We start from the raw sequence: 26,221 nt of genomic DNA on the forward strand, positions 1-26,221 counted from the left end.
ATCTGTCTTTCTAGGTTATCAATCAGGATACAAAGGATTCAATCTCTTAGATATGCATACTAGAGAGATCTTTGTATCCAGACATGTCATATTTCATGAGCATATCTTACCTTACCCAAGTAATTCAGAGTCCATTTCTTCCACTTGGGAATACTTCTCAACTGTTTCTTCACAATTATCTTCTCCCAGTTCTGAAGATACCATTATTCCTCCACCTATTATCATTGATGACCTCCCTATTGTGACCTCCACCCCTAGTCCTCCTCCATCTCCTCCTTTACCTATTCATGTTAGACATTCCTCCAGACAAATTAATACTCCTTCCTATCTTCAAGACTATGTTTGTAATAGTTTTCATACTTCTGCATATCCTATTTCTGATTATATTTCTCATAATAAATTGTCTAACCATCATTCTTCTTATATCCTCTCTTTACACTCCAACCCTGAACCAAAATCATATACTGAGGCAACTAAATTTGAGTGTTGGAGGCAAGCTATGCAAGCTGAAATTTCTGCTCTGGAGTCAACTGGTACATGGAAAATTGTTGATTTGCCAGATCATGTAAAACCTATTGGATGCAGATGGATCTATAAAGTGAAACACAATGCAGATGGAACTATTGAAAGATATAAGGCCAAATTGGTAGCCAAGGGTTACAATCAAATTGAAGGTCTTGATTTCTTTGAAACATACTCTCCAGTGGCCAAGATGACAACTGTCAGATTAGTTCTTGCTTTGGCATCCATTAAGCATTGGCATTTACATCAGTTGGATGTGAACAATGCTTTTCTTCATGGAGATCTGCAGGAAGATGTTTATATGACTCTTCCACCTGGTGTTTCATCCTCCAAGCCAAATCAAGTTTGTAAACTGATGAAATCTTTATATGGTCTTAAGCAAGCAAGCAGAAAATGGTATGAGAAGTTGACTTCTATCTTACTGCAACATCATTTCATTCAAGCAACTTCTGACCACTCTTTATTCATCAAACAAACTGCTTCATCCTTCACTCTTCTTCTTGTATATGTGGATGATATTATCTTGGCTGGTGACTCTTTAGCTGAATTTGATCACATTAAATCCATTCTGCATGCATCCTTCAAAATTAAGAATCTAGGTCAGCTTAAGTATTTTCTTGGTCTTAAGGTTGCTCATTCCCACAAGGGTATATCCCTATGCCAGAGAAAATACTGCCTAGATTTGCTTTCACATTCAGGCTTTATTGATTCCAAACCTATTTCCACACCCTCAGACCCTTCTATCAAGCTATATGCTGATACTTCACCTCTTTATGAAGAAATTTCATCCTATAGAAGGTTGATTGGAAGGTTACTTTATCTTACCACTACAAGGCCTGATATTACATTTATTACACAGCAGCTGAGTCAGTTTCTTTCTAAACCAACTCAAATTCATCACCAAGCTGCTTTGAGGGTGCTCAAGTACCTCAAGGGTTGTCCTGGCAAGGGTCTGCCCTTTCCCAGAAGCTCATCATTACAGTTACAAGGATTTTCTGATGCTGATTGGGCAGGGTGTTTTGATACCAGAAGATCTATCAGTGGCCAATGTTTCTTTCTAGGAAACTCATTGATCTCTTGGAGAACTAAGAAACAGTTAACTGTTTCTAGATCTTCATCTGAAGCTGAGTAAAGGGCTCTTGCTTCTGCTACATGTGAGCTTCAACAGCTTCTTTACTTGCTCAGAGATCTTCACATTCAATGCCCTAAGCTTCCTGTTCTCTTCTGTGACAATCAGAGTGCTATTCACATAGCTTCCAATCCTATGTTCCATGAAAGAACAAAACATTTGGACATTGACTGCCATATTGTAAGAGAGAAGCTCCATGCAGGCATTTTGAAACTTCTCCCAGTTTCCTCCAAAGAACAGCTTGCAGATTTCTTCACCAAATCACTTCTCCCTCAACCTTTTGGTGTTTTATTGTCCAAGATGGGTTTGATAGATCTCTACCAACCTCCATCTTGTGGGGGGATATTGGATGATACAAGGATAGAAGATAACTTGCGCAGCAAGTTATCTAGTTAAGCTTAGTTTACAGTTTGTATCCTATATGAGCTAGATCACCATAGCTATTCTACACTAGCATTTCATGTATATATATGTTTGTACTCACTAATATTGAATAATAAGAATCATTTTTCCCTCATTCATAATAATATTCAAGTTTATTTGAGACATACATTGCACGTGAATTTTTTTTTTTTTTCAAAAGAGTTTAATAACAAAACTCACTAATTTTAGAAATGGAAAATTATGATTTCGAACTCACACTAACATGTTAAATGTCCAACATTTTTTTACCATCTTAGATGTATTTATGAGATATCATAATAGGAACTTTAAATGGGCTATTATAGACTCTAGATATTTTATTACTTTTACAAAAAAAAATATATATTCCCAAATTTCTTTTAAAAATTAAGAAGAGAAACTATTATTTGATAAAATGATAGTATTATATAATAAAATGAACTAATAACTATTTTAAAACTTCCTTAAAAAAAACTAATTTAAAACTGTGAAGACGGTGACCAGTTGAATGGCTGAAAGGATAAAAAAATATGAAGCCATTAGAATAAAATAAATTTAAGCATAATTTCCTATTATTATTATAAAACCAGTTTCACCTAAACATGAATAACAACAACTCAATGAAAGTAAGAGGAACCAAGGGTTTTTAGGCTGCACAGTTTCATTAGTTTATGAAATCAATTCCCAAATTAATACGTGCCCCTAAATTGTATAAGCATTCAAGAAAATCATCGAATAACATAGTCTATATACGGTGTACTTTCTTTAACAACTTTTTTCGATCACATATGTATCAATATATTTATGCATAACCATCATGACGATCACAAACTCTGCTCTCTCCAACACAAAATCTACTGAGGATTATTAGATTCGATGATTGTCTGACACATAAAATCTACTGAGAATAATTAGATTCCATGATTGTCCTCACTATTTGAACCATGTGGCAATCACATACATTTTGGACCTGGATTCCCTGCTGTAACTGTTTCACACAGCGGTCAAAAATGATCCAACGGTTTAGATTTGTTCAGCTAGTTTTCAAACAGTTTGATCTCAGCCACAAATCTTTGATCGGACGGCTCATATATATTAAGCATTTAATTGAAGCATGATGTGAGGACTACTACCAGTCCTGGTTTAACATGAATGTTTTCAAACATAACAAGAGTCTAAAACTTCAATTGAAACTATAAAACATTGAAGCAGGACACAGCATTATATTTATTTCATAATCTTTCAAGTATTACTTCCTTCAACACTATACATCAAATTATTACTTCCTTTTAACATTATACATAAAATTGATCTGTTTAACAAAACCACTAGACATTGAAACATTGTCAAAATAAAATTCCCAACACAAAAATAATCAATGAAAAAATGATGCACTGCATTGTTTCCACTGCTCCATCCCACAAGACATATCTATCTTATCTAAGGCAGAAAGAAAATAAACTACAATTTTTATCTTTTATCTTTATCTGTTGTAGGAGAGCTACAATCACATTTTTCTTCTTCATTTGCAAGCCAAATACAGTATGAACCATTGACTGCACCTTCTTTTCACAAAAAGATACACAAAAAGGAGGGGAAAGAATATTAGGGTCAGAAGAAGGATGAAATTTGAAAAGAAAAAAAATATGCCACTTCTGGATCGTTTTTTCTATGAACTCCTGCTAAATATTTTGAAGGGCACTTTGTAGTGTGTGAGTTAATGTAGCCTCCAACTTAATGGTTGGTAAGAAGACTTCTTCATAGCAACCACGGAAACAGGTTAACCAAGCAAATGTATGTCTTTCAACCATCTTTCTTTCATGCATAGTACATGTATAAGCTATTTGCAGCAGCACAAGCAATTGAGTTTTCACTTGGGTGCCATGCTAAGTGTAGTAACTTTGTTGTGAAATCAAAAGAATTTCCATTTGCGTCGACACTGGTGTTCTCAGCTCCTGTTCAAGATTAGCAAAGCATTTTAAGTATTGTTATTATACTCCCTGATTGGATAAACAACTTAACCAAGTGTTTATAACATAAACGTTTATCATGCAAGTGTTTATGTATAAACAATTTCAATAACAAAAGATAAAATCAGGTCTTGTTTTTTCATATAAGTTGTTAGCTGTTTTCCTAAACTATCCAGGAGAGCTTCTGGAAATAAGCTGAAAACAACTTGTGGACATGTCATAAGTTGTTTCTACATACTCTTCCAAACAGTCTCATAAGTGCTTATGCAAGTAGATAAGATCAAATAAACAAATCCAAACAGGTCCTAACAACACATTATGAATACTCAAGAGTCTGACAATGTAGTTAAATAGGGGGGAAAAACTAACCGCGTCTTACAACTCTTGTGATGCTGTTCCCGATCGATCTAGAAGGCCTTGAAGGCGTTGGAACTTGTCGTCTGCGGAAATGAAAAAGTTAATATAAATGCCACAGTGCCTATTAAAGCACAATTCGTGTTGTGGAGTTTGCAATATATGATTACCTCATTGGATTTTTACTGGCTTCCAAAGTTGTGGCCTCAGTACTTCCAGGGGCGCAACCAAACACACGGAATAGATTGCTGGCATCAAATGAAACAAAATAGTAAGATGCAGGCTCAAAGATAACAAAATCACTAATGGGTGAAGTTGAACCAGACCTGTAAGAACCGGTTGAAACACGCGATCCATCACCACTGAGACAACATTCAAACTTATCAAAAATTGAATCGTTTTCGTATAAATCACATAGCTGCACATTTACAATCCAAATAGAAAACAGTTAGTATAACTCGTTAAAGCAGCAGAAATTAATGACTTGTCACTAATCAAACCAAAGGAACCTAACCCTTGGCCTTAAATGCTCGTGAACACGGTAAGTTGCAACTGGGCCAGAATCCATATTTATGTCCCATAACTGTCAAACAAGGAAAGAAGTAAGATGAGGTGTAACGAGATATTTAGAGCATAACAAGAAGGTAAGCAAACATAGCATAAAAATAAATGGCAAAGCATACTTTGCCGGACCAACAACTTAAAAGTCCAAGGAACAAACATGTTCAGTTTTAATAAACAGTTTGATTAAGCGCTTAAAATTATTTTGCTTATGTATCAACTACTTCTATGACAATAGATAAAATAAATTTGAAAGCTTCCTTTGTAACAAGACGGTTTTAATATAAGGTAATAAGCTGTTTTTGTAAGCTATCATGAAGAGCTCATGAAAATAAGCTAAAACAGATAATGGACATGTCATAAACTGTTTCTATAAGCTCTTCATAACAGTCTCACAAGTGGTTATACCAATAGATACAATGAAATAAGGCAATCCAAGCAGGCCTTAGTTGTAAATTAAATATTAAATGAATAGCGAGATGTTTGCTCATTGGACTCAACAACCAATTCTATCACATACCAAATGTTCAATAAATCCAATGGTACTTGGGATCTCCTTTATCTATTTGTTGAGATGAGATGCCCATGTCACATTGAATTTAATCCAATTCATTAAATTATAAGTAGCTCAGCAGCCAAAATACTCGGAATGAAATTTTTTATAATAGAAGCATTGATTTTGGAACAGTAAAGCTTTCAAACCTTCAGAGTCATGTAATCGCGACTAAGTATATATCTTCCATCCTTTGCAAATTTTATATCTGAGATAGAAGCAATAATCTCAGTGAAAAAGGATCTGGACCCAGGGGCCTCCTGTTCCTCAAATCTGCAAAGAAGGTTAATTGTCTGTGAGTCTACCAGGCATAAGAAGCTATGAAGCACTGACACAGACATAATGTGATAAATGTAATAATTGAATGTAACCACATTTGGCAGTGTCGTGTCATTGTCGGACACTGGACACGCCTTCAATCTGAAGTGTCGGTGCTACATATATAAGAAGCTACATAAATGCATGTTAGTGCATTGAAAATGTATTTTTTGTACATAGGCATTTGACTTCATTAGTATGTAGTTAGTAAAGTGACTTGCATGTGTAAAGCATGCCACCAGCATTCAGATAAAGTGTTAATAGTTAATACTTATTATAAATTATAAATCAATCGATACTACTTACTTTACTCTCTAAAAATAGTTGCTCACTTTATAGGAGTCAATCAAATCTTTTGCATAGGGAACATAAATAAGAGTAGACATTAGTGAAAACATCAGCAAAGGATGATCTTACAATTTGGCATGAGAATCGCATAAAGCTGATTGCCGCAAGTCAACAAGACGAATTGAGCCCTTTGAGCTGCTATATGCCAATGTATTACAATGTGTAGGGTGAAATTCTGCTGATGTTATAACCTCTGCAATAATAGTATCTACAGTCAACGACTCTACCAATACTAATAAAAACAATCGAAGCCAAAAAAAAAATACTAGAAATAAGAAAACAAAAAAAAGTGCAATTTAAGAATTCTAATCCAAAAGACCATCTAGACTTTTTCTAGCTAGCATCACAGTAATCAGGTTTCTTTGCCGAGTTTTGTTTTGTTTTGTGAAAAGGGTCTTACAAGTTGTCAATCACTAAAGGCATGCTGCCTTGCCTCAGACATAGAGGTATGCATGCCTAAGACTCCAAAAGTAGTTAACTTACTACAAGACTAACACCTCAACCAGCAAGAAGCACCGAACATTCCTGGCACATAAGCTCAACGCCTTATGCGCACAATTATAGCGCGTCTCGGCCAACATTATTTAGTGGCAGAATAGAGTCTTCATACTTATGGGTTTTGGATTACATTCCTCGTCATGAATATAGTGCAACACATTGATATATGCCTGATTGTGTAGCAATCAACTCCTAGAAGTAATAATAGTGCAGATCATAAAAAATGCAACCCATGGAAGCCGTAATTAATTCATTCTTCGATTGTTCCTGAAACCCAATCACAAACACTGATTCAATAGGTAATGTTCGAAGCAATATAACTGTCATCGATCCGACCACAAAACTGATAGGCCCCCAATAATCAGAAGGGTGTTTTAAGGAGAGATAATAAGGCTCGTTAAGAACTCAGTCAGAAACCTACGGAGAGGAGAGGTGCTCTTGAATTCACCTTGCGTTAATTCAGGGCATCCATTGCCCTATATTTTGATTCTCGTTCTTTCCTTCATACCAGTTGAGCCTATCCAAACCCATCGGATTGCTTGCAAATACCCCTAACCAAAAAATACACCCGATGAACCTTCATTACACACATTAACGCTATATACTCGCGACTCACCCAGAAAACCCTGATTATGATTTGAATCCTAATCTTACTGCTGCTCAACGTCACAGATGAGACTAGAAAGATTCACAAATGCAAAACAAACATTTATCAGATAACCATGACTCATGTTTTTATCAGTTCTTTAACTAGAAAAATTATACTAAGTTACCAGCAGAGTTTCATTTTCAGAAGAACATAAAATTATAGTAGTGAAAGCTTACCAGTCAGATCCTCCATATTTGCAGGCTTTACATCGACTATATTAAAACTTTGACTGCTAATTTCTAAGTTCCAAAGATTTATTCGCAAGTCATCAGCCGATATGAAAGTTTCTCCATCGCTAGAAGATATTAGGAACATAACATCGTTATAATATGATCAGCTTTCAGAAAAACGTGCATTACAACAAAAATCAAATGCACGAAAAATCATGCAGAGCAGACACAAACTCAAGAAATTAAAGCAGTCAACATTTTCAAATCAATACTACATGCAGAAAATATATGGTATACAATAAGATAGCCAACTCACCTGTTATTTGAAATAGAATTGATGTGATAGTCATGAGCATGTGCATATACTCTACGACATCGAGCCAGCAGACTGGTCTCATGGCTAACTACCTACATATTTTACAATACATGTGTAAGCACTAGCTGCACTACAAAGTATCAAACAATTAATTGTCAAGGTTTAAAATGAAGCATATAACTGTAACTACTTTTCTTTCTTATAAAAATCAAGGCACAAAAAACCGACATTACAAAGACGGAACAATGAACAATAAAATAAATGCAACTGATTCTCTATCTGTTTTCTATTTCAACTTTCTTTATCAAAGCATCTATACAGGACGGCTAAAAATTAATACCAAAGATTATTACACTGAAGCTATGTTTCGTGTTAATACGCCAATTTACTGGCTGTGCTTAGCGAAAAATCTTTTTTCAAAAAAAAATAAAAAACTGCAAATAACCAAATAACCAACATTACAAAGACAGAACAATGAACAATAAAATAAATGCAACTAATTCTCTATCTGTTTTCTATTTCAACTTTCTTTATGAAAGCATCTATACAGGACGGCTAAAAATTAATACCAAAGATTATTACACTGAAGCTATGTTTCGTGTTAATATGCCAATTTACTGGCTGTGCTTAGCGAAAAATATTTTTTCAAAAAAAAATAAAAATCTGTCAAATAACCAAATATAGGAAAAGGGAATTCGACTGCAAATGCTGAAGGTTGAATACAACTACCGAGGGTAATTTTAGCGAAGGCAGGCCTCCAGGTGGAAATGAGAAATCATTGCTTAGATAGCTATATGATTTATCTGAAGGTCCTCCATTTGCAAGATGTGGCTTAGAGCTACTGGAATTACTTGAACTAGCAATAGATCCATTTCCCATTGCTTTTGAAGAGTCAATATTCATGTCAGAAATTTTCTTCACCTTTTTTTCTTGAACCTGATCGATTCAGATAAAAAGACAATAAGAATAAATGGTCTAGGAGACAAATCAATCTTTTTTTCTTCAAAAAGGCAACAAATCAATCATATTAATTCATATCGAAAACTAGGACTCAGCATGCCAAGGGTGTGCCTTCATTTCATACCTTCCAAAACTTGATTGTTTTGTCGTTTGTAGATAGAAGGAATACAGCCCCGTTAGCTGTTTGGCACCATTTGATTTTGTTAATTTTCTCTTCTATTTCCAAGCTCTTAAGATAGTCAAACTGAAACAACAATCATGTTATATATGTTAAAATTTTTGAGCCACGGATAATTTGGGCAGCATTAACTGGTGTATGGTGACGAATAATTACCTCAGGCTCATGACTCTGAAACTCGGTTTTGTAACGGAACTCGGGATGCCTATTAACCGAATAGTCCATCCTCTCCAAATCACTTCTTGATCCATGCTGCTATATTATACAGTAAATACATAGATATTATCAATACCAAGTTTGTTACAAGGAATCATTCAAAACTAAGTAGATATGTTTGCTTTGAAATAAAAATTGGGAGAAGCAACAGTCAGACTTACATCTTTTGAATCTGTGCGCTCAAAGAGAACTACTCTGCCACCACGATCACCGGTCGCAAGATGATCACCAGACTTGTCGAATTCAATAGCAGATATTATGTCCACTGTAGACAGAAAATTGGGTAAATAATTAGGAAACTAACACATTAACCTGCAACAAAAGCTAATCCAGATCGGTCAATCGTTCTGTACTGAAAGAATCTATCATTCTGTTAATGGTGTCTATAGGCCGAACATAAATATTCAACAAGAATTAACTAGATTCACAAAATTCATATCCTCTCTACTTCCTTAAACAACTCAATCAAGTGGTTATAACAACTTATCATCTAAGTGCTTATGCAGAAGTTATTTTTATAACAGAAGGTAAAATCAAATCAAATTGTTTCAATAAAAGCTATAAGTTATTTTCATAAAATATCCGAAGAGCTTATCCAAATAAGATGAAAACAGCTTATGGACATGTCATAAGTTGTTTACATAAACTCTCACAATCAGTCTCACTGGAGCTTATGCCGGTGAGTAAATGAGTTCAAATAAGTTTATCCAAAACTAAACAATCTTAGAATCAAATCATCCAGATTCAATATCTTTAATAGAAGATATCATTGCTCCCTCGCAAAAAATATTATTAAATGAATATGTTTCACATTCCAATTACACTCTGTTACTAACCATCAAGACAATTGTTTACTCTCGTAAAGTCCCTGTTTTATTTTAATATTTGGTTATGACTGGGAAATTGAAGTTCTACGATACTTGGCACCTTGCGGTCTATTTTCTTCAATCATCATTAGACCTATAAATTAGAATGAAGGACGACCATCATAACCTATGCCGTCAATCATGCTGCTTTAGCAGTTTTGGGGTCCGGTGCTCCACGCCGCTATCCGAGATTAACAACATAGATCAAAACCAGGTATGCCGTATGCGGCTGGGGGGAAATGCTTTAAGACCATATAGACTCAAAGTTGAGACACTGAATTGTTTGAATTATCAAAAACTAATTTCGCCGGAAACAACTAGAAAATAATAGAGAAATAGTGCAATCAAGATGAAGGACTACACTAAATCCCAAATTCCAACCGCTACATTGGTATAACAGTATCACCGAGTATCTAACTATCATAGGAAAAGCCCTTCCTTCAAATTTATTTAGTACATACTTTCATTGGCTTTGTGGTGAATTTGATTAAATCACGGAGTTGCAATGTGATTTTGGCAAATGTGATTTTGACAAAAGCTACACTCTGACGCTTCAAACAAAATGACAAACCTTATGAACATATGTATATTTCTTCCTCCTTTGGCACAAACTCATTTGCTCCATATCAATTCTCAGTCCCACTCGTCGAACTACACACCATTAAGATCTAACCCACGATCACTCGAACTCACGTCGAAAACTTAACAAATCAATTCACCACAACAAGAACTGCTTGGAAAACAAGCACAAGCTAAATCCACAAAAAATTTCTACCAAGAATAGTTACACTGAAGCTATGTTTCATGTTAATACACCAATTTATTGGTTTTGCTTAGTGAAAATCTTTTTTCAAATAAAAATAAAGATAAAAATCTGCCAAATAAACAATTATTGGAAAAAGGAATTCGACTGTGAATGCTTAAGATTGAATACAACTACCGAGGGTAATTTTATCGAAGTTAAAATTCCAAGGATGACAGACTACACTGAATCACAAATTCCAACTGCTACATTAGTATAACAGTAACGACACCGAGTATCTAACATTATGCGAAAAGCCCTTCCTTCAAACGTATTTAGTGCATGTTTTGATTGGCTTGTCGGTTAGTTTGATGAAATCACGGAGTGCCGGTGTGATTTCGACAAAAGCTACACTCCGATGCTTCAAACAAAACGACAAACATGCACTTATGAACATATATATAGTCCGTCCTCCTTTGGCAAAAACTCATTTGCTCCATATCCATTCTCAATCCCACTCATCGAACTACACACCATAAGATCTAACCCCCGAACTCTCAAACTCACATCGAAAACTTAACAAATCAATTCACCACAACAAGAACTGCTAAGAATATAAGTACAACTAAATACACAAAAATCAATGCCAAATCCAAATCCAAAACTATAACCACTTCATTAGAACCTCAGTTTCACTTTCACACTCATATCAATCCAACCAAGTAAAACTTAACAATGCAAAAAAAAAAAAAAAACATTATTTTATACAAACACGATCCAAAACGGATCCAAAGCAAAATGGAACCAAACCCTAATCCAAACACAATAAAGTGGATCCAACAACATAGTACCCATCAAAAAAACACACTACAACATGTGAAGCAAACAATTACCTTCCTGAACTTCCTCTCCAGCCGCACGTTCACCAAAAACCTGCGAGAATTTCCACTCCAACGGTTGCACTGGTTCCTCCGGAGCTACAACAACCTCATCGCCACCGTTCATTTTTCAATCAACGGACCACACAAAAAATCCTCAAAATCTCTCTATCTATCAACACATCGAAGATTTCCTTTCTGGGTTTTCACAAGATCATAATTTCAAACAAACCCATCAAAAAAAGATACAATTTTTTCTTCTCATACCCTTGTTTCGAATTCGATTTCCACTTCAACCATTGCAATTTTCAACACCCCACAGAAGAAAAAAAAAACACAATTTTTTTTCCCCTTTTTTTCCTTCTCTCTCTTGCAATCTTCTCTCTCTAAAAGGAGAAAAATGGGAAATTTTTTGTTTGTGATAAAAATGACGAAACAAACGGTTCTTTGGATTTGGAGATGCTAAAAAACACACAACACAACACACACTCTCTCCTCTGTCTACTTCTCTCTCTCTCTCAATAATAGGTTCCTGTTTGTTCTTTTCTTACGTAAATAAAAAACAAATTAATTATCTATAATTTCCTTGTCTTGTGATAAACTCACATGTCTGTCACACGAGGTTGTTTTTATCCGACGCTGACACGACACCGATCAAAAGCAAAATAGATTAGTTATATGTGATTATATTTGTTGAAATTGTGTTGTTGTTTAACATTGACACATATCGAATATTAGACACGTCTTTTATCAAATACTTTATGGTGAAGGAGTATGTTAGTGCTACTTGATTGAATTTATGGTGAAGGTGTCACTTTGTTAATATTTGGATTGATTGAAATTTTCTCATTAGTTAACCAATTAAATAAAAGTACTTGCGATAGGAACAGAAAATGTTGAAAGGAAAAGTTAAGGTTAGATTTATGGGGAATGACATATTTGTCCTTGCCTTTTCATCTCTTTGATATTCTTTCACCATTACTCCTGAGATCTTATCGCTATCACGTAAAAGTGGGCCATGGTGAAGGGGATCAAATGATTTTGGATTATATATAAGGGATTTTCCAATGCTGAATGTTAAAGAGACTATCTTGTTAACGCATGTTTTAAGATATCTGTTAGCGAACTTAAAAAAGAAAGTTTTATGATAAAAAAAGAGTTTTATAAAAGTCGAGTGCACAACTTTTGATAAAATATTAATCATCCGTCTCAAAATAATTATCGCATTAGCGAAAGAATTTATTTTAGAATAAGAGTTGTTTTATTTTTTTCATTTCAACATTAATTAATTTATTCTCCAACTTTACTCCTAATTAATATTGTATGTATTATTTTCTAATCATTAGAGGAGGGAGATGAGTAGTTCACTTGGTTGAACTAAATTATTAGAAGAGTTAAGAAGTAAAAGTTCATGGTTCGAATTTTGACAAGGAAAAAAAACTAATGTCACATTAAAATACTAAAATTTGCAATTAAAAAAGGTAATTGATGCATTTTTGTAAAATTGATGTATTTAGTCATTCATTTTTTTATTAATCTATGTGAAACATATTTAAACAATATTTATTTTGGGATAAAGTAAGTATTATATTAGGTTCCTTAACAAGTGTCTTTAAAGAACTTTTTAACATATTTTTTTTTAAAAAATAGACAAATGATAACTAGAGTCTTGAACCACAACAATTAATTATGATGTTTGATTCTCGATCGACTTTTGTGAAAGATAGACAAATTCATGATGATGTCTTAATTGCCAGCGAGGTTGTGGATGAAGTTAAGAAAGATAAGAGAAAACTAATTATGTCAGAGATAATTTTGAGAAAACTTACGACTCGATGTATTTGTCTTACCTTGACTCTATTTGAAACATAATGAATTTTTCTTTAAAATGGAGATCTTGGATGTCAGAGTGTTTGAGGACAACGCAGTCTCAATTTTGTTAATGGTTGTCTGATTGATGGATTTATTATGGGTTGTGGGTTAAGGTATGGAGATCCTTTATCACCTTTTTTTTGTTTTTAACTACATTAGAAGGGTTTCACTCGTTATTTTTCAAAGTTATAAGATTGGAGAAAATTTGTGGTTTTCAAGTGGACGATGATGTTGCCCTCAAAAAAAAAAAAAGTGGACGATGATGCATTCAAATTTACGCATCTTTGGTGTGCATATGATACTTTGATCATTGGCCTAAAAAGTTGGTGAAATATTTGCACAATCAAGGTCTTTTATTTATTTTTTTTCTTTTTGAACTGATTTTTAGGTTGAAGGTGAACTTTCTAAAAGTTTACTATTTGGTGTTAACTTTCATATCTTTTGGTTGAATGAGGTTGCTTTAATGTTGAATTGTAAGGTGAGTTCGACTCCCTTTAAATACTTGGGGTTGCCACTTTGCTATAATCATTGTAGATTATGCTTTTAGGATCATGTGGTTGATCGTATAAGAGACAGATTGTCTTCTCTGAAGTGTCATGATTCATCTATACGAGATCGCCTTTTTCTCTTGAATTTCGTCTTAACCTCGTTGTTCGTGCATTTCCTCTCATTTTTCAAAGCCCTGTCACACACCGTCTTTAAAATTGAGCCTTTGTTTAAATCTTTTTTGTGGGGGTGGGAGGAGTGGGGAGGATCGTGACTACTTTAGATTCATGTAGATCAGCATGTTATATTCTCTCACACATAATTTGTTTTAAATCGTCTGTATATATTTTGCAGTTGATTTATTGGAGAATGAAGATCAATTTGTTATGTTTAATGTAAAACCAAAAAAACACATTGGGTTTAAACCAGAAGTTTTTCACAATATCAAAACTACGAAACAATCAAAAGCAAAATGGTAAATACATAAATAAACATGTAAGCATGGAAAGTTGGAAACCTCTCCTTTAAACATCTAATTCTTTTGTATCTTTTTGTTCTTCAACAATTTAAACTCCAAATCAAGATATCAACAATTGTTGAACCGGACAAAAGTTTTAGAAACAAAATAAACTTTACAAAGTAAATGGAAACATATTAAATTTGGTACAATTAGTCTAAAATTTGGCCAGTTTCAGATCAATGCGTATACAACTTGATCCTAAGTTCAAATTATGCAAACACAATAATAACTTATAATTAAAGAAGTTATATCCTAATTTTTTTTTCTAGTTTTCTATATCTTATGTTCTTCAACAATTTATGGATAGTTCAATGTTCACATTTAAATGCACATTCACTATTTATCTTATAACTATTTCAACGTCCATAAATTTGAATATCCTTGAAAAAATAGGAACTTTAAATCACGAAACCAATATTTTTTTGCAAAACCAAAGATGAAGTTTATTTATGTATTGATTGCTCGAAGACACACCGAATGCATAGAATGAATACAAATAGAGATTTTAAGGTTTTGTTTCATGAATAATTAACTTGAATGCATAATACAATTATTGGAATGTAATGCAATAAGGTGTATAAAGAGAAATATAATGATTTCAAATGCTCTATTTATTTTTGGATTGGTAGTGGATTTGACACTTGTGTTTTTTTTTTTTTTTTTTAATCTTGAGACTGTTTCACCAAATATTAGTGAAAGCCATTGAGTTCTCTAAAAGTAAGAATTATGACGAAAGAGATGAGAGTTGTTATTTATTTTCTCACATTTTAGATTACATGGATAATGGAATCTATGGACGTGAAAAGAATTAATGAAGTTACAGTTAGACAATACAAGCCAATAACTTTTGAAAAAGAAAATATATATATTTTTGTGTTTAATGGTTTTTGTTTAAGACTGATGTTGACTAAGGGACAACATTTTCTGTAAATGCTTATCCTTTCAAACAGTTTTTCAAATTACCAATCCCTTTTAATTGCTCCTTGGGATCATTTTTTTGCTAATATGGTGCTTATTTCCTGACATGGTCATGGAGATTATGTAAGAATGTTGTTGGTTTGTAAAAAACTGGCTCCGATGAACGAAAATGTTCTTAATGGTTCTTAATGGTTCAAATAAAATGCTCTTAAATCTTATCTTTGCCATGTTTCTTGTGTTTCGCACGAGTAGCGTGGTAACTACATGTCTGCTTTTGCATTGAAGGTTCTATACGGTAGAACACATGAATAAAAACAACATTGTCTTCTTCATTTTGTTGCACTCCATTATTTCAACGAGTTCATTCAAATACCATGTTCAAGATGCATAGTTTCATGAGAACAACCAAAACTATTTAATTGCCTTTTCAAGTTCTTCCCAAACCTCTTCTTTTTCGATCCTAGAGTCTACGTAGGTTTCCAACATGGTTTCTACACAACGAAGCATAAAGAAAGCTAGTGAAATTGGTTTGAGTGTCTTCACCTCTAAAACTTATAAATATGCTTTTATTATAACTAATATTTCGAGTTTGTTAATTGTTTTGAAAACTCCTACTAACATTTTTGGTTTCGATTTTTTTGTTGAAAGGGTTTTCCGTTTTAGTTTTTCTAGTTTACTAATTTGAGTTTTTCGATTTTTTTAATACACATTGAAAAAGTTTTTCGGGAAAAAATAACAAACCAAAAAATCTTTTACATACCGAAAATGTTATGTGGGGATGAACTCATCTTAAATCGGAAAGGTTAGAAGTAAGAGTGAAAAAATAAAGGTGTAGAAAGTTAAATTAAACGAAGAATAAAATTGACATTTTTAATGGTTTGTAGGGGGGCGACGGTACAAATGTAGGGATGCATGACAAAATTTCATGAAACAGATATCCTTTGTTGATAGAAAATCAAGTTTTGGACCCGCCTCATGTAAGGTTTTTTTTTTTGCAAATACACCTTCCGAGGAGCTATTTTTTTTTAAAAAAAATATTTTCTCTTAATATTATCTTTTATACTATCATTAAGGAATGTTAGGCCCAAATTAAATTTTTTGAGACTTTATTATTCAACCATACTAAAAGAGAAACTCACCTGGTGATAGGTGATGAATATCACCAAAACTAAATTACTCTAACTTCTTTTATCTAAGAAACTAAAGAAAATACTCAAAATTTTCATTGATTTATTATAAGGTCATACAATGCTTATATAGATAAATACACACCCACAATAAAACAATTGCACAATAACATACTCAAGATTGTCCATTCAAATTAGTTGGTCATTGAACCGACTACAAGTTTAAAAAACATACCATAAGAGACGAGAATATATTAGTCTATTACCGAGATTGTCCATTCAAATTAGTTGGTCATTGAACCGACTACAAGTTTAAAAAACATACCATAAGAGACGAGAATATATTAGTCTATTACCGAGATTGTCCATTCAAATTAGTTGGTCATTGAACCGACTACAAGTTTAAAAAACATACCATAAGAGACGAGAATATATTAGTCTATTACCGTACTACATGTGTATGTTATTTAAAACAATAAAGGGGTGTGAATATACGTCATTCCGCATTGAGATATAATGTGTCAAATATTAGGTGATGGGAGTAAATGTTTATAAAGAGGTATAATCTAATGCAAATTATAATCAACCGAACACATGTAAAGGTGAAAACTAAAATAACCAAACACGAAAATAATTTACATTTTTAAATTTTCCTTCAAAAAGAAAAATTACATTTTTTAATTTGATTATTAGTTTTTTTTACGTTATTATTAGTTAGTATTGTGAAAACTAGCTTTTTTTTAATATTTTTTTTAATCACAAATGCCTACTTTTATTTTGTTTGTGGGAAGATTTGCATCCACGACACCATTATCACTCAACTTTTTAGAGATTTCTTTTATTCACTTACACTTAAGAATACTCTTTTGAGAGATTTGAACATAATCATCAACTGATATTATCACTTATATTTTGAACTATATATGTTGCGAATAAATTATAACTAGATGTCCCCTAAAAAATTAAAAATAAAAATAGATGTGATTTTTTATATTGGATTAATTGTGTATATCCCAATTTATCAATTTAGCTTGGTAAAGACATTTACAATAAGCAAGATCTACTGATTGAATCTCAAACTCTCTATTCATTCATCTTAAATGGTTAATTCTTAATCATTAGACTACTTAGAAAAACGAAAAATTCAATTATCTCAATCCATATAAATTGAATTGGATTAATTAAATGTCGTTTCACTCAAATAAAATCTAGTCTATATATGATACTCTACTTCTCGCAATTTTTTTTATAAGCATCTATCTTTATAAGCATGGTACGTATATAATCAAACTACAAGTAGTTTTTTTTTTTCTTCATATTTTTTATGATTAGGATTGATTCATGGCTTCAATAAGAACCCTAGGAGACACGTATATACAAATTTCCAAAGAAGTGGAAGAAAAAGTGGAAGAGACGTGCATGGTTCTTAGTTTGATTCAACAACCACAATATTAATCAAAAGTGAAAAGTGAGCAATAATGGTTGCTAATGCTCGTGAACTTCCTAATCGGTTATGAACATATTGTCATGTTAGGCGCCATGTGTAATTCCCAATGCTTGTGACAACCGATCAAGATTAATTTGCATGTTGCATGTTGCATGATGAAATAATAATGCCAAAACATATAGTATATTATAATGTATGTATTGGACAATGGACACCACGTGTATTCATAGCCAACTAAAAAAAGGACATTTTGCATTACGTTTAATCCAAAACTCCTAACAAATTTATTGAGTGTTTATTAAATTTGGCAAATGACGACTAGATAGTAGATAATATGGACTCATCGTCATGTCCCAAAACGATAGACTAACTTTTTTCTAAAGGCTAAGATGATTTGTTGTATTTGATGAATCAAATCTTAAAAGAGTTTTTATCCAAGTGTTTTTTTAGAAAAAAAATATTTAACAATTATTTGATTTGCACTCAAACATTTACATTTATTATAGACATGTTTCTTACGTGTTATAAAAATGGTGAATTTGTATCTAATATTTTAGAGACTTTGTAAAAGTATAATTTATTTTGTGTTTGTTCTCTTGATAAAACTTAGTCGTAATTTTTTTTAAGATACTCAAAACAGCTTATATAATTTTAAACAGTTATTATTAATTTTTCTTTCAATTCTCACTAAATCTGTAACAAATAAAGACAAACTTCTAAAAAAAATTCTCCTAAAAACACTGTAACAAAGAGACTCTGTGTTAAGAGAACCCAGCTTGACTGATTTAAAAAATAAATAAAAAATTGATGCTATTTATTGGTGTTTAGTAAAAGACAAATTTTGTTTTGCTGGCTTGTGTGCAGATTCATTCACCCATGTGTCTGTTCACTGTGTATATATTGAAAATGTGCTATTGCAATATTTTCAGAGATAATTTGTCTCCCACATTAATTAAAAAGAAATAACTTGATCTCTAAAACTCATTTAGATCTCTAAACTCCTTTCTTTTCCCATTAACCTTTTCCATTCGTGTTGTGGCACCTAGCAGGACCGTTCCTATGAAATAGGAGGCTCGGCTATCTTTTTAAAATAGGTCTCTAGTAAAATAAAAACGTAATTTTTTTGTGTAGCTAAACTTCATTAAAAAAAAAATCAGAATAAGAACTTCTAAACATGAAACGAAATAAAAAAAAAACAATTAAGTGAAAGAGAGGTGAAATTTACCTAGCAGTGTCGTTTGGATTTGTCACTCCTTCGTTGTGGAAAGGGAAAACGAATGGTTTATGCGGAAAAAATGATTGTTGTGATTTTGTCAATGAAATAGCTTTCTAAATTGACTGATTAAGTGATTTTACAAATTGAGGTGGTTTGATAGTATCAGATTTATGTACCGAAAGGAGAACTAGAGTCTAAAAAAAAACTCAAACGTGTGCTGAAGAAAGAAAAAGAAGTAACATATATATTTTTTTATTTAAATGAGGGATGGGTATTAAACTTAATTTTTTGTTTGAGGCTCGTAACATTTGGAGGCCCGGCCTGGTAGAGCACCTTGCACTCCCCCAAGGCCGGGCCTGGCACCTAGTTTGATCTTCTTAGACACATTTTGAACATTAAATTTGGACACATCTTTCAGCACAAATTCAAATCTTAATTCGTAGTTGTGAGCGTCAAACTCATTTTGTGAGCTCATTTTATTTTATTATATTGATTTGAGATTTATATAATGTTGTCACGTTTTTGTTTGATATGGCCTTATAGTTTTATGCATATATAATCAATCGATTTAAGTTTGATTTTTGAGAGAGAAGAATTGTAAAAAGATAATGTGTTTGGTTTCGCTAGTTTGATCCGCTTGACATTTGTTAATATTAAGTAACTTATCTTACAAAATATAAAAAAATAACTTTGTTAAAAACAATTAAGGAAAAATAAATTATTATTAATTAAAGTAAAAAATATTAGTTTGATGGGAAAATATTTCTTTGATTCAATGCTGCAAATAAAAGCTAGAAGAAAATTTAATTAATCCAAAAAAAAAAAGAAGAAAATTATTAATTAGACTAATCTCATTAAACCAATGATTTAAAAAGTTCAATGATTTCAAAAAATGTTTTAAAAATGAGTGATACGTTGTTATTACTCGATGACTACTCTAGGAGACCAATTTCACTCTCTGTTTGTATGGTCTAGCCCACAAAAATTGACATTAATAAGATTTGAACATGAGTAAAAATATTATTACATTCTATTCGTAATATCAAACAAACAGAACATGATTTAAATATATGTAATGTGAGTATAAAAGTATAAATACATTTTACATTGAGATCAATTGCATATTTACAATTTCACTAAATCACCTTACTTTTGGTGATAAAAATAATTCATAGATGTGTAAGGTTCTAAGATTCACTCAAGGTAAGAAAAACTACAAGGCTTATAGATATATTCGAACTCAAGTTCTTGTAAAACCTGAGCTAAGATTCTATCAACAAAATCCTTACTCCTTACATTAACAACTATAGTGAATTACCAACATATGAGAAATTAAGTACACGATTTTATACCACATATATATGTAGAATAGGACTATACCAAGAATATTCTTGTGAGGTGAGGTGCATGTAGTATTCCATTCCATTGAAGTGGTGCAGAATGGAATTAGTGCATTTCACACTCACAGGTGGCGGCTACCTAATACTTGCAATTGCATCCTCCAAACCTCTCGAATATTCCCTTTAATCTCAATCTTATGGTTTAATCTTCCCACACAAACCACGATTTTCCAGCCAACCAAATTTTCAACAAATCCAACAGCTCAGATATCATTTTAATCCCATGTCATGATACACTCTCTTTTGTTTTAAAATAAATAGGGGAATTAGTCACTTTAGTCCCTGAATGGGGAACGATTCATCAATTTAGTCCTTGAATGCAGATAATATGCAAAACAGTCCCTGCATGGTCAATTTCAGGGACTAAAGTGACTAACGAAGTCTACATTCAGGGACTAAATTGACTAACGGAGTCTGCATTCAAGGACTAAATTGACTAACAAAGTCTACATTCAGGGACTATTTTGCAATTTATCTGCATTCAGGGACTAAATTGACGAATCGTTCCCCATTCAGGGACTAAAGTGACTAATTAGTTAAAACACGTGAATTGTCCACGAGTCCTGATTCGATAAGTAAAAATGTCAAAATTGTTAAACTAAACGTCATGAGTGGTGTTCAAAGTGTGACATTTTTATTTATGTGTGTGAGTTTACGTGGTTTTATCATTTCGTCTATATAAAAACGCACACATTTTTCCTAGTTTAAAATTATGGTTAATTTTTTTATTTTATTTTAAAACTATAAGATTATATATAATTTTATTATTTTTTGACGTGATTTAAATTTTTCATATATTCTATTCAACCAAATAAAACACAATTTCACAGTTCATGCAAGGATAACTCTATTAGCAAGGACAACACATTAAGTTCGAATCTATAATTTCTACACTTACTCATTTTAAAAGTTAAATTCTAACCACTAAACTATTTTAAAGAAAATGTAATTATCAAGATATCACAAAAATATTAAGGCCAATACAATGATACAATGTTTGGTCATATTTTCATATTAAATTTTTAAAAAATAAAATTCAAACGTTAGACGAATTTTTCATAGATGATGCCGATACACCAAGAAACTCTAAAGATAAATAAGAATTTATTAAACGTGAATAAAACATTTTAGTTTTGATAAATTCCTCTAATCTAAAGATAAAAACCGGTAACTTCTCTTTTGAATTAATCTTAGCCTCCACTTTTACGAGGATGCTATGTAATATTCCAAAGATTCCTTCTTCTTTTTTCGGTCTTGTCTTTTTCTTTCTTCACTATAAATACCTTTCTCCTTCTCTGCATCAATTCCAAGCCAAGAACAACAAATATTATTCAATTCAGATCAATCACTATTAAACACCCATTTCCCTTCTATTTCTTGTGAACCATTTTTCACATTCTCTTTCTCATATCATATCTCAAAGAAAAAAATGGCTAACAATATTGTTGTAGTTTTTGATTTTGATAAAACCATCATTGATTGTGATAGTGATAATTGGGTTATTGATGAATTGGGTTTCACTGATTTTTTCAATCAACTCCTTCCCACTATGCCTTGGAATTCCCTCATGGTATGTTTTTTGTTCTCTTCATGTGCTCTGTTTTCATAAATACTCTGTTTTTCACATATCATAGTATCTTTGTTTTTTTGTTTTAATTATTTTTTTTCAATTTTTTAATCTGCATTGTTTCAATGGAATAAATAACTCAAGTTTATGTTCTTTGATTTTGGAATTACAGGATAGGATGATGATGGAGCTTCATTCAAATGGTGTAACCATTGAAGAGATTGAAAAAGTTCTTCATAGGATTCCAATTCATCACAGAATAATACCTGCTATTAAATCAGCACATGCTTCAGGGTGTGATTTGAGAATTGTTAGTGATGCTAATACATTTTTCATTGAAACAATTTTGAAGAATTTGGGAATAAGTGAATACTTCACTGAGATTAACACTAATCCTGGTTATGTTGATCAAGAAGGAAGATTAATAATTTTACCTTATCATGATTTCAATAAGGATTCACATGGTTGCATTCTATGCCCTCCAAATATGTGCAAGGTATAGTTCTTTTTGATGAAAAATCATTTTGAGCTAATTCTTAGTTCTATCAATTATTTTCTTTTCCTTTTAATTAGCTCACTATTACAAATTTTAATAAGTAGTTCTTAATATATTTTCAATTCATTAAGTTAGTAGTTTCTAAATTGCCATCCTCTCCTATTTTTTGAAATACTAGAGATTAATATTTTGTTAAAAAAAGTACTAGAGAATAATTTGATAAATTAATAACAGTTTAGAGATTATTTATTATATTTTATAGTTCAATGACTAAATAAGAGAGAGTAATATTTTGTCAAAATAAATAAATTAGAGAGTAATATGTATTTTGTCACAAAATAAAATAAGAGAGAGAGAGAGAGTAATATTTTAATGATGAACTTGAATGTTTACTCAATTGTTTTCAACTTGATCTTAACTTGCTTTATCTTCTGGAGAAGTAGTATGATGTTATATTTATAATAAAATTAAGATAGATGATTACATGACATTATCTGTATCCAAGTAATGACTTGATCCTATAAGGCTGGAATGTTGTCGTCTCCAATTTGTCTAGCCTTAAAATATTATGCCAAACCACCTATTTTTAGTGGTATTTTGTCTATCATTTGAGGCCACTAGATTGAGTGCAAATATAAAATAAAGAACATTTTGTTTATTATCTAAAGTCACTAGTGTTTTTTAAAATAGAAAGAGTTTGATTTATGTGTCTCTTTTTTCATTTTGAAATATTATCTATCAAATATAATTATAACTTTTTTCGTTTTGCATATTACAGGGTTTAATCATAGATAGAATCCAAAATACACTTTCTGAAGGGGAGAACAAGAGGTTTATCTACCTTGGTGATGGTATTGGAGATTATTGTCCTAGTTTAAGGCTTAGAGAGAAAGATTTCATGATGCCAAGGAAGAATTTTCCAGTGTGGGATTTGATATGCAAAGACCCTTCACTTGTTAAGGCTGAAATTCATGGTTGGTGTGATGGAGAAGAGCTTGAACAAATTTTGATTCAATTGATCAACAAAATTATCATTGAGGAAAATGCTCAATTCATTTCAAGTGATTGCAAGCTACAAACTCTATCAATTCCTGTGCATGAAACCTTGCCTAAAGCTCTTTCAGTTAGGCCATAGATTTTTAGTTTACAATCATTGCAAATGTATCATAAAGTACTGATTTTTCTTGTGTTTTGTTTGATTTAAATCAACCTTTTATAATATTGCTAATCATGTAATTGGTCCCATATGGATTTGTATTATAACATGCTAAATATCAATTTACCTTTGATGGTGCTGGTTAATTATTCTAGTAGATTATTACTGTGTCAAAATAATTAAAATATTTCTAACAATATATTACTGTATCAAATTGCTATTATCATATAGTATTTGATAATACAACAACAAATACTTGTGGTGCTTTGAACCCTCATCAAAGGATGCGTCCATGTTTTTTTGGTTACATCATAAAAATTATTATGAATAAAGACAACCTACTTCTTAACCTTTATCCATATTGCAAGACTTGTAGTATTTCCTTTGTGTATTCGGGTATTCCAATTGGCGGGGATTGTCATCGTTTAAGCTTCTGGAACCCTCTCCTTGAAGGCATTAATTTGAGGTTGTCTAGTTGGAAAAGCAAGTATCTTTCATTTGGTGACTGCCTGATCCTTTTGAAGTCTGTCCTGTCTTCTCTTACGATTTAATTTCTTTCATTCTTCAAAGCCCCCACATGTATAATCTCTTATATCAAAACTATTTTTAGAATATATTTTTTGGGGGGGATGCGAGAATTTCAGGAAAATATCTTGGGTGAATTAAGATTCTGTTTGTCGGAGTAAGGAGGATGGAGGGTTAGGTGTTAGAAGCCTGAGGGAGTTTAACTTGTCGAAGGCTCATTATGAGGAACAAGGGGGAGGCTTAAGGAGGGCGCTAGGCTAGGTTCAACTTGGTGGAATATGACTAATAACTATTGTAATAAATAATTTGACCCCAAAGTTAAATTTACTTTGTGATAAATACCACTAACTCAAAACTTGAAGGAACATTATGACTCATATCTTATTTCCTCTTCCCCTCTCTTTGTTTCTTCTTCTACTTCACTTCGTTCTTCATGATTTTGTCAAGACCTACATGAGGTATTAAAACATTATGACTCATATCTTATTTCTTATGATTTTATATTTCACACATTAATATTAATTAAATCTATATCCTAAGTTATTTTTTACATAAATTATATATCCTAGCCTAAGGTATAGCTTATGTTAAACTCATAAGTAAATGAGTATCTAACGTTATAAATTGAAGGAACGCAAATGCAAATCAATATGTATATCAAAACATCACACATATATATTGAAATGTATACATTCCAATTAATGTATATTAATTATATTATCTCTTAAACATAATATACATATTACACAATATATATTCAAATATACACGTTATAACATAATGTTACAAGTTCTGTTTTGATGTTTTTAACGAAAATCTTACTTAATTCACAAACGATAATGTAACACCCACAACGTGGCCCAGTAACAGTGCCGGGTAGCCCATAGTGGAAGTCGGCCAAGGCCGGGTAGCCCAGGGAAGTCGGGCTGTTACATGATGACCCCACGTTGATATGAGGAACCGAATCACATCGGAATGAGAGGGATCCGGAGGCCGTGTAGGTATGGGACTACATGGTTGAAGTAAGGCTTATAAGAATTGTTAGGTACTACCCATATCAACAAGATGCATCTTCTTTTCGGGAGCTCAATCCATAGGAACTCCACAGTTAAGCGTGCTTGGCTTGGAGTAGTACTAGGATGGGTGACCTACCGGGAAGTTTCCCGGTAAGCATGTGAGTGAGGACAAAGCATGCTGAAAAGACCCGTGTTGGTTTGTGGGGTTAATCGGCAATTCTGTAAGCAGTCTGGGATGTTACACTTGGTATCAGAGCACACTTGGTATCAGAGCAGACCTCTCCTAGTACGGTGTGGTTCGGGGACGAACCAGGCGGAAGCTGGTGGGCATGTAACACCCACAACGTGGCCCAGTAACAGTGCCGGGTAGCCCATAGTGGAAGTCGGCCAAGGCCGGGTAGCCCAGGGAAGTCGGGCTGTTACAGGATGACCCCACGTTGATATGAGGAACCGAATCACATCGGAATGAGAGGGATCCGGAGGCCGTGTAGGTATGGGACTACATGGTTGAAGGAAGGCTTATAAGAATTGTTAGGTACTACCCATATCAACAAGATGCATCTTCTTTTCGGGAGCTAAATCCATAGGAACTCCACAGTTAAGCGTGCTTGGCTTGGAGTAGTACTAGGATGGGTGACCTACCGGGAAGTTTCCCGGTAAGCGGATGGGTGACCTACCGGGAAGTTTCCCGGTAAACATGTGAGTGAGGACAAAGCATGCTGAAAAGACTCGTGTTGGTTTGTGGGGTTAGTCGGCAATCTTGTAAGCAGTCTGGGATGTTACAGATAACATCAATAGTACTTACTCTATGAGCAAACATAAACATACAAAATGAAAATAGTACT

The 26,221-nt window shown here is 32.7% G+C and overlaps 2 protein-coding genes across 5 annotated transcripts; one reads left to right on the forward strand and one right to left on the reverse strand.

The window, feature by feature from the left end:
* Positions 1-3,256: 3,256 nt before the first annotated feature.
* LOC146897010 (serine/threonine protein phosphatase 2A 55 kDa regulatory subunit B beta isoform-like) lies at positions 3,257-12,067 on the reverse strand. Of its 4 annotated transcripts, none has more exons than XM_085735652.1 (14): positions 11,646-12,067; positions 9,306-9,409; positions 9,085-9,180; positions 8,875-8,994; positions 8,520-8,726; positions 7,791-7,882; positions 7,481-7,599; positions 6,227-6,350; positions 5,641-5,764; positions 4,892-4,960; positions 4,704-4,795; positions 4,548-4,625; positions 4,393-4,463; positions 3,257-4,008 (listed from the first exon to the last, which is right to left on the reverse strand). In XM_085735652.1, exons 1-14 carry the CDS (start codon positions 11,755-11,757, stop codon positions 3,872-3,874), a joined length of 1,545 nt encoding a protein of 514 aa, XP_085591778.1. In that variant the 5' UTR covers positions 11,758-12,067; the 3' UTR covers positions 3,257-3,871. The 4 variants fall into 4 exon arrangements, with proteins under 4 accessions (XP_085591778.1, XP_085591776.1, XP_085591777.1 ...); XM_085735650.1 differs by having other exon boundaries at positions 8,517-8,726; XM_085735651.1 differs by having other exon boundaries at positions 9,085-9,183.
* Positions 12,068-21,924: 9,857 nt separating this feature from the next.
* LOC146897011 (inorganic pyrophosphatase 2-like) lies at positions 21,925-23,981 on the forward strand. Its single transcript, XM_085732607.1, has 3 exons — positions 21,925-22,186; positions 22,356-22,679; positions 23,458-23,981. Exons 1-3 carry the CDS (start codon positions 22,046-22,048, stop codon positions 23,812-23,814), a joined length of 822 nt encoding a protein of 273 aa, XP_085588733.1. The 5' UTR covers positions 21,925-22,045; the 3' UTR covers positions 23,815-23,981.
* The last annotated feature ends 2,240 nt before the right edge of the window (positions 23,982-26,221 follow it).

The sequence above is a fragment of the Medicago sativa genome, chromosome 8 (assembly GCF_051527215.1).
Source record: "Medicago sativa cultivar Bolivia chromosome 8, Bolivia_mono, whole genome shotgun sequence".
Lineage (NCBI taxonomy): Eukaryota > Viridiplantae > Streptophyta > Magnoliopsida > Fabales > Fabaceae > Medicago > Medicago sativa.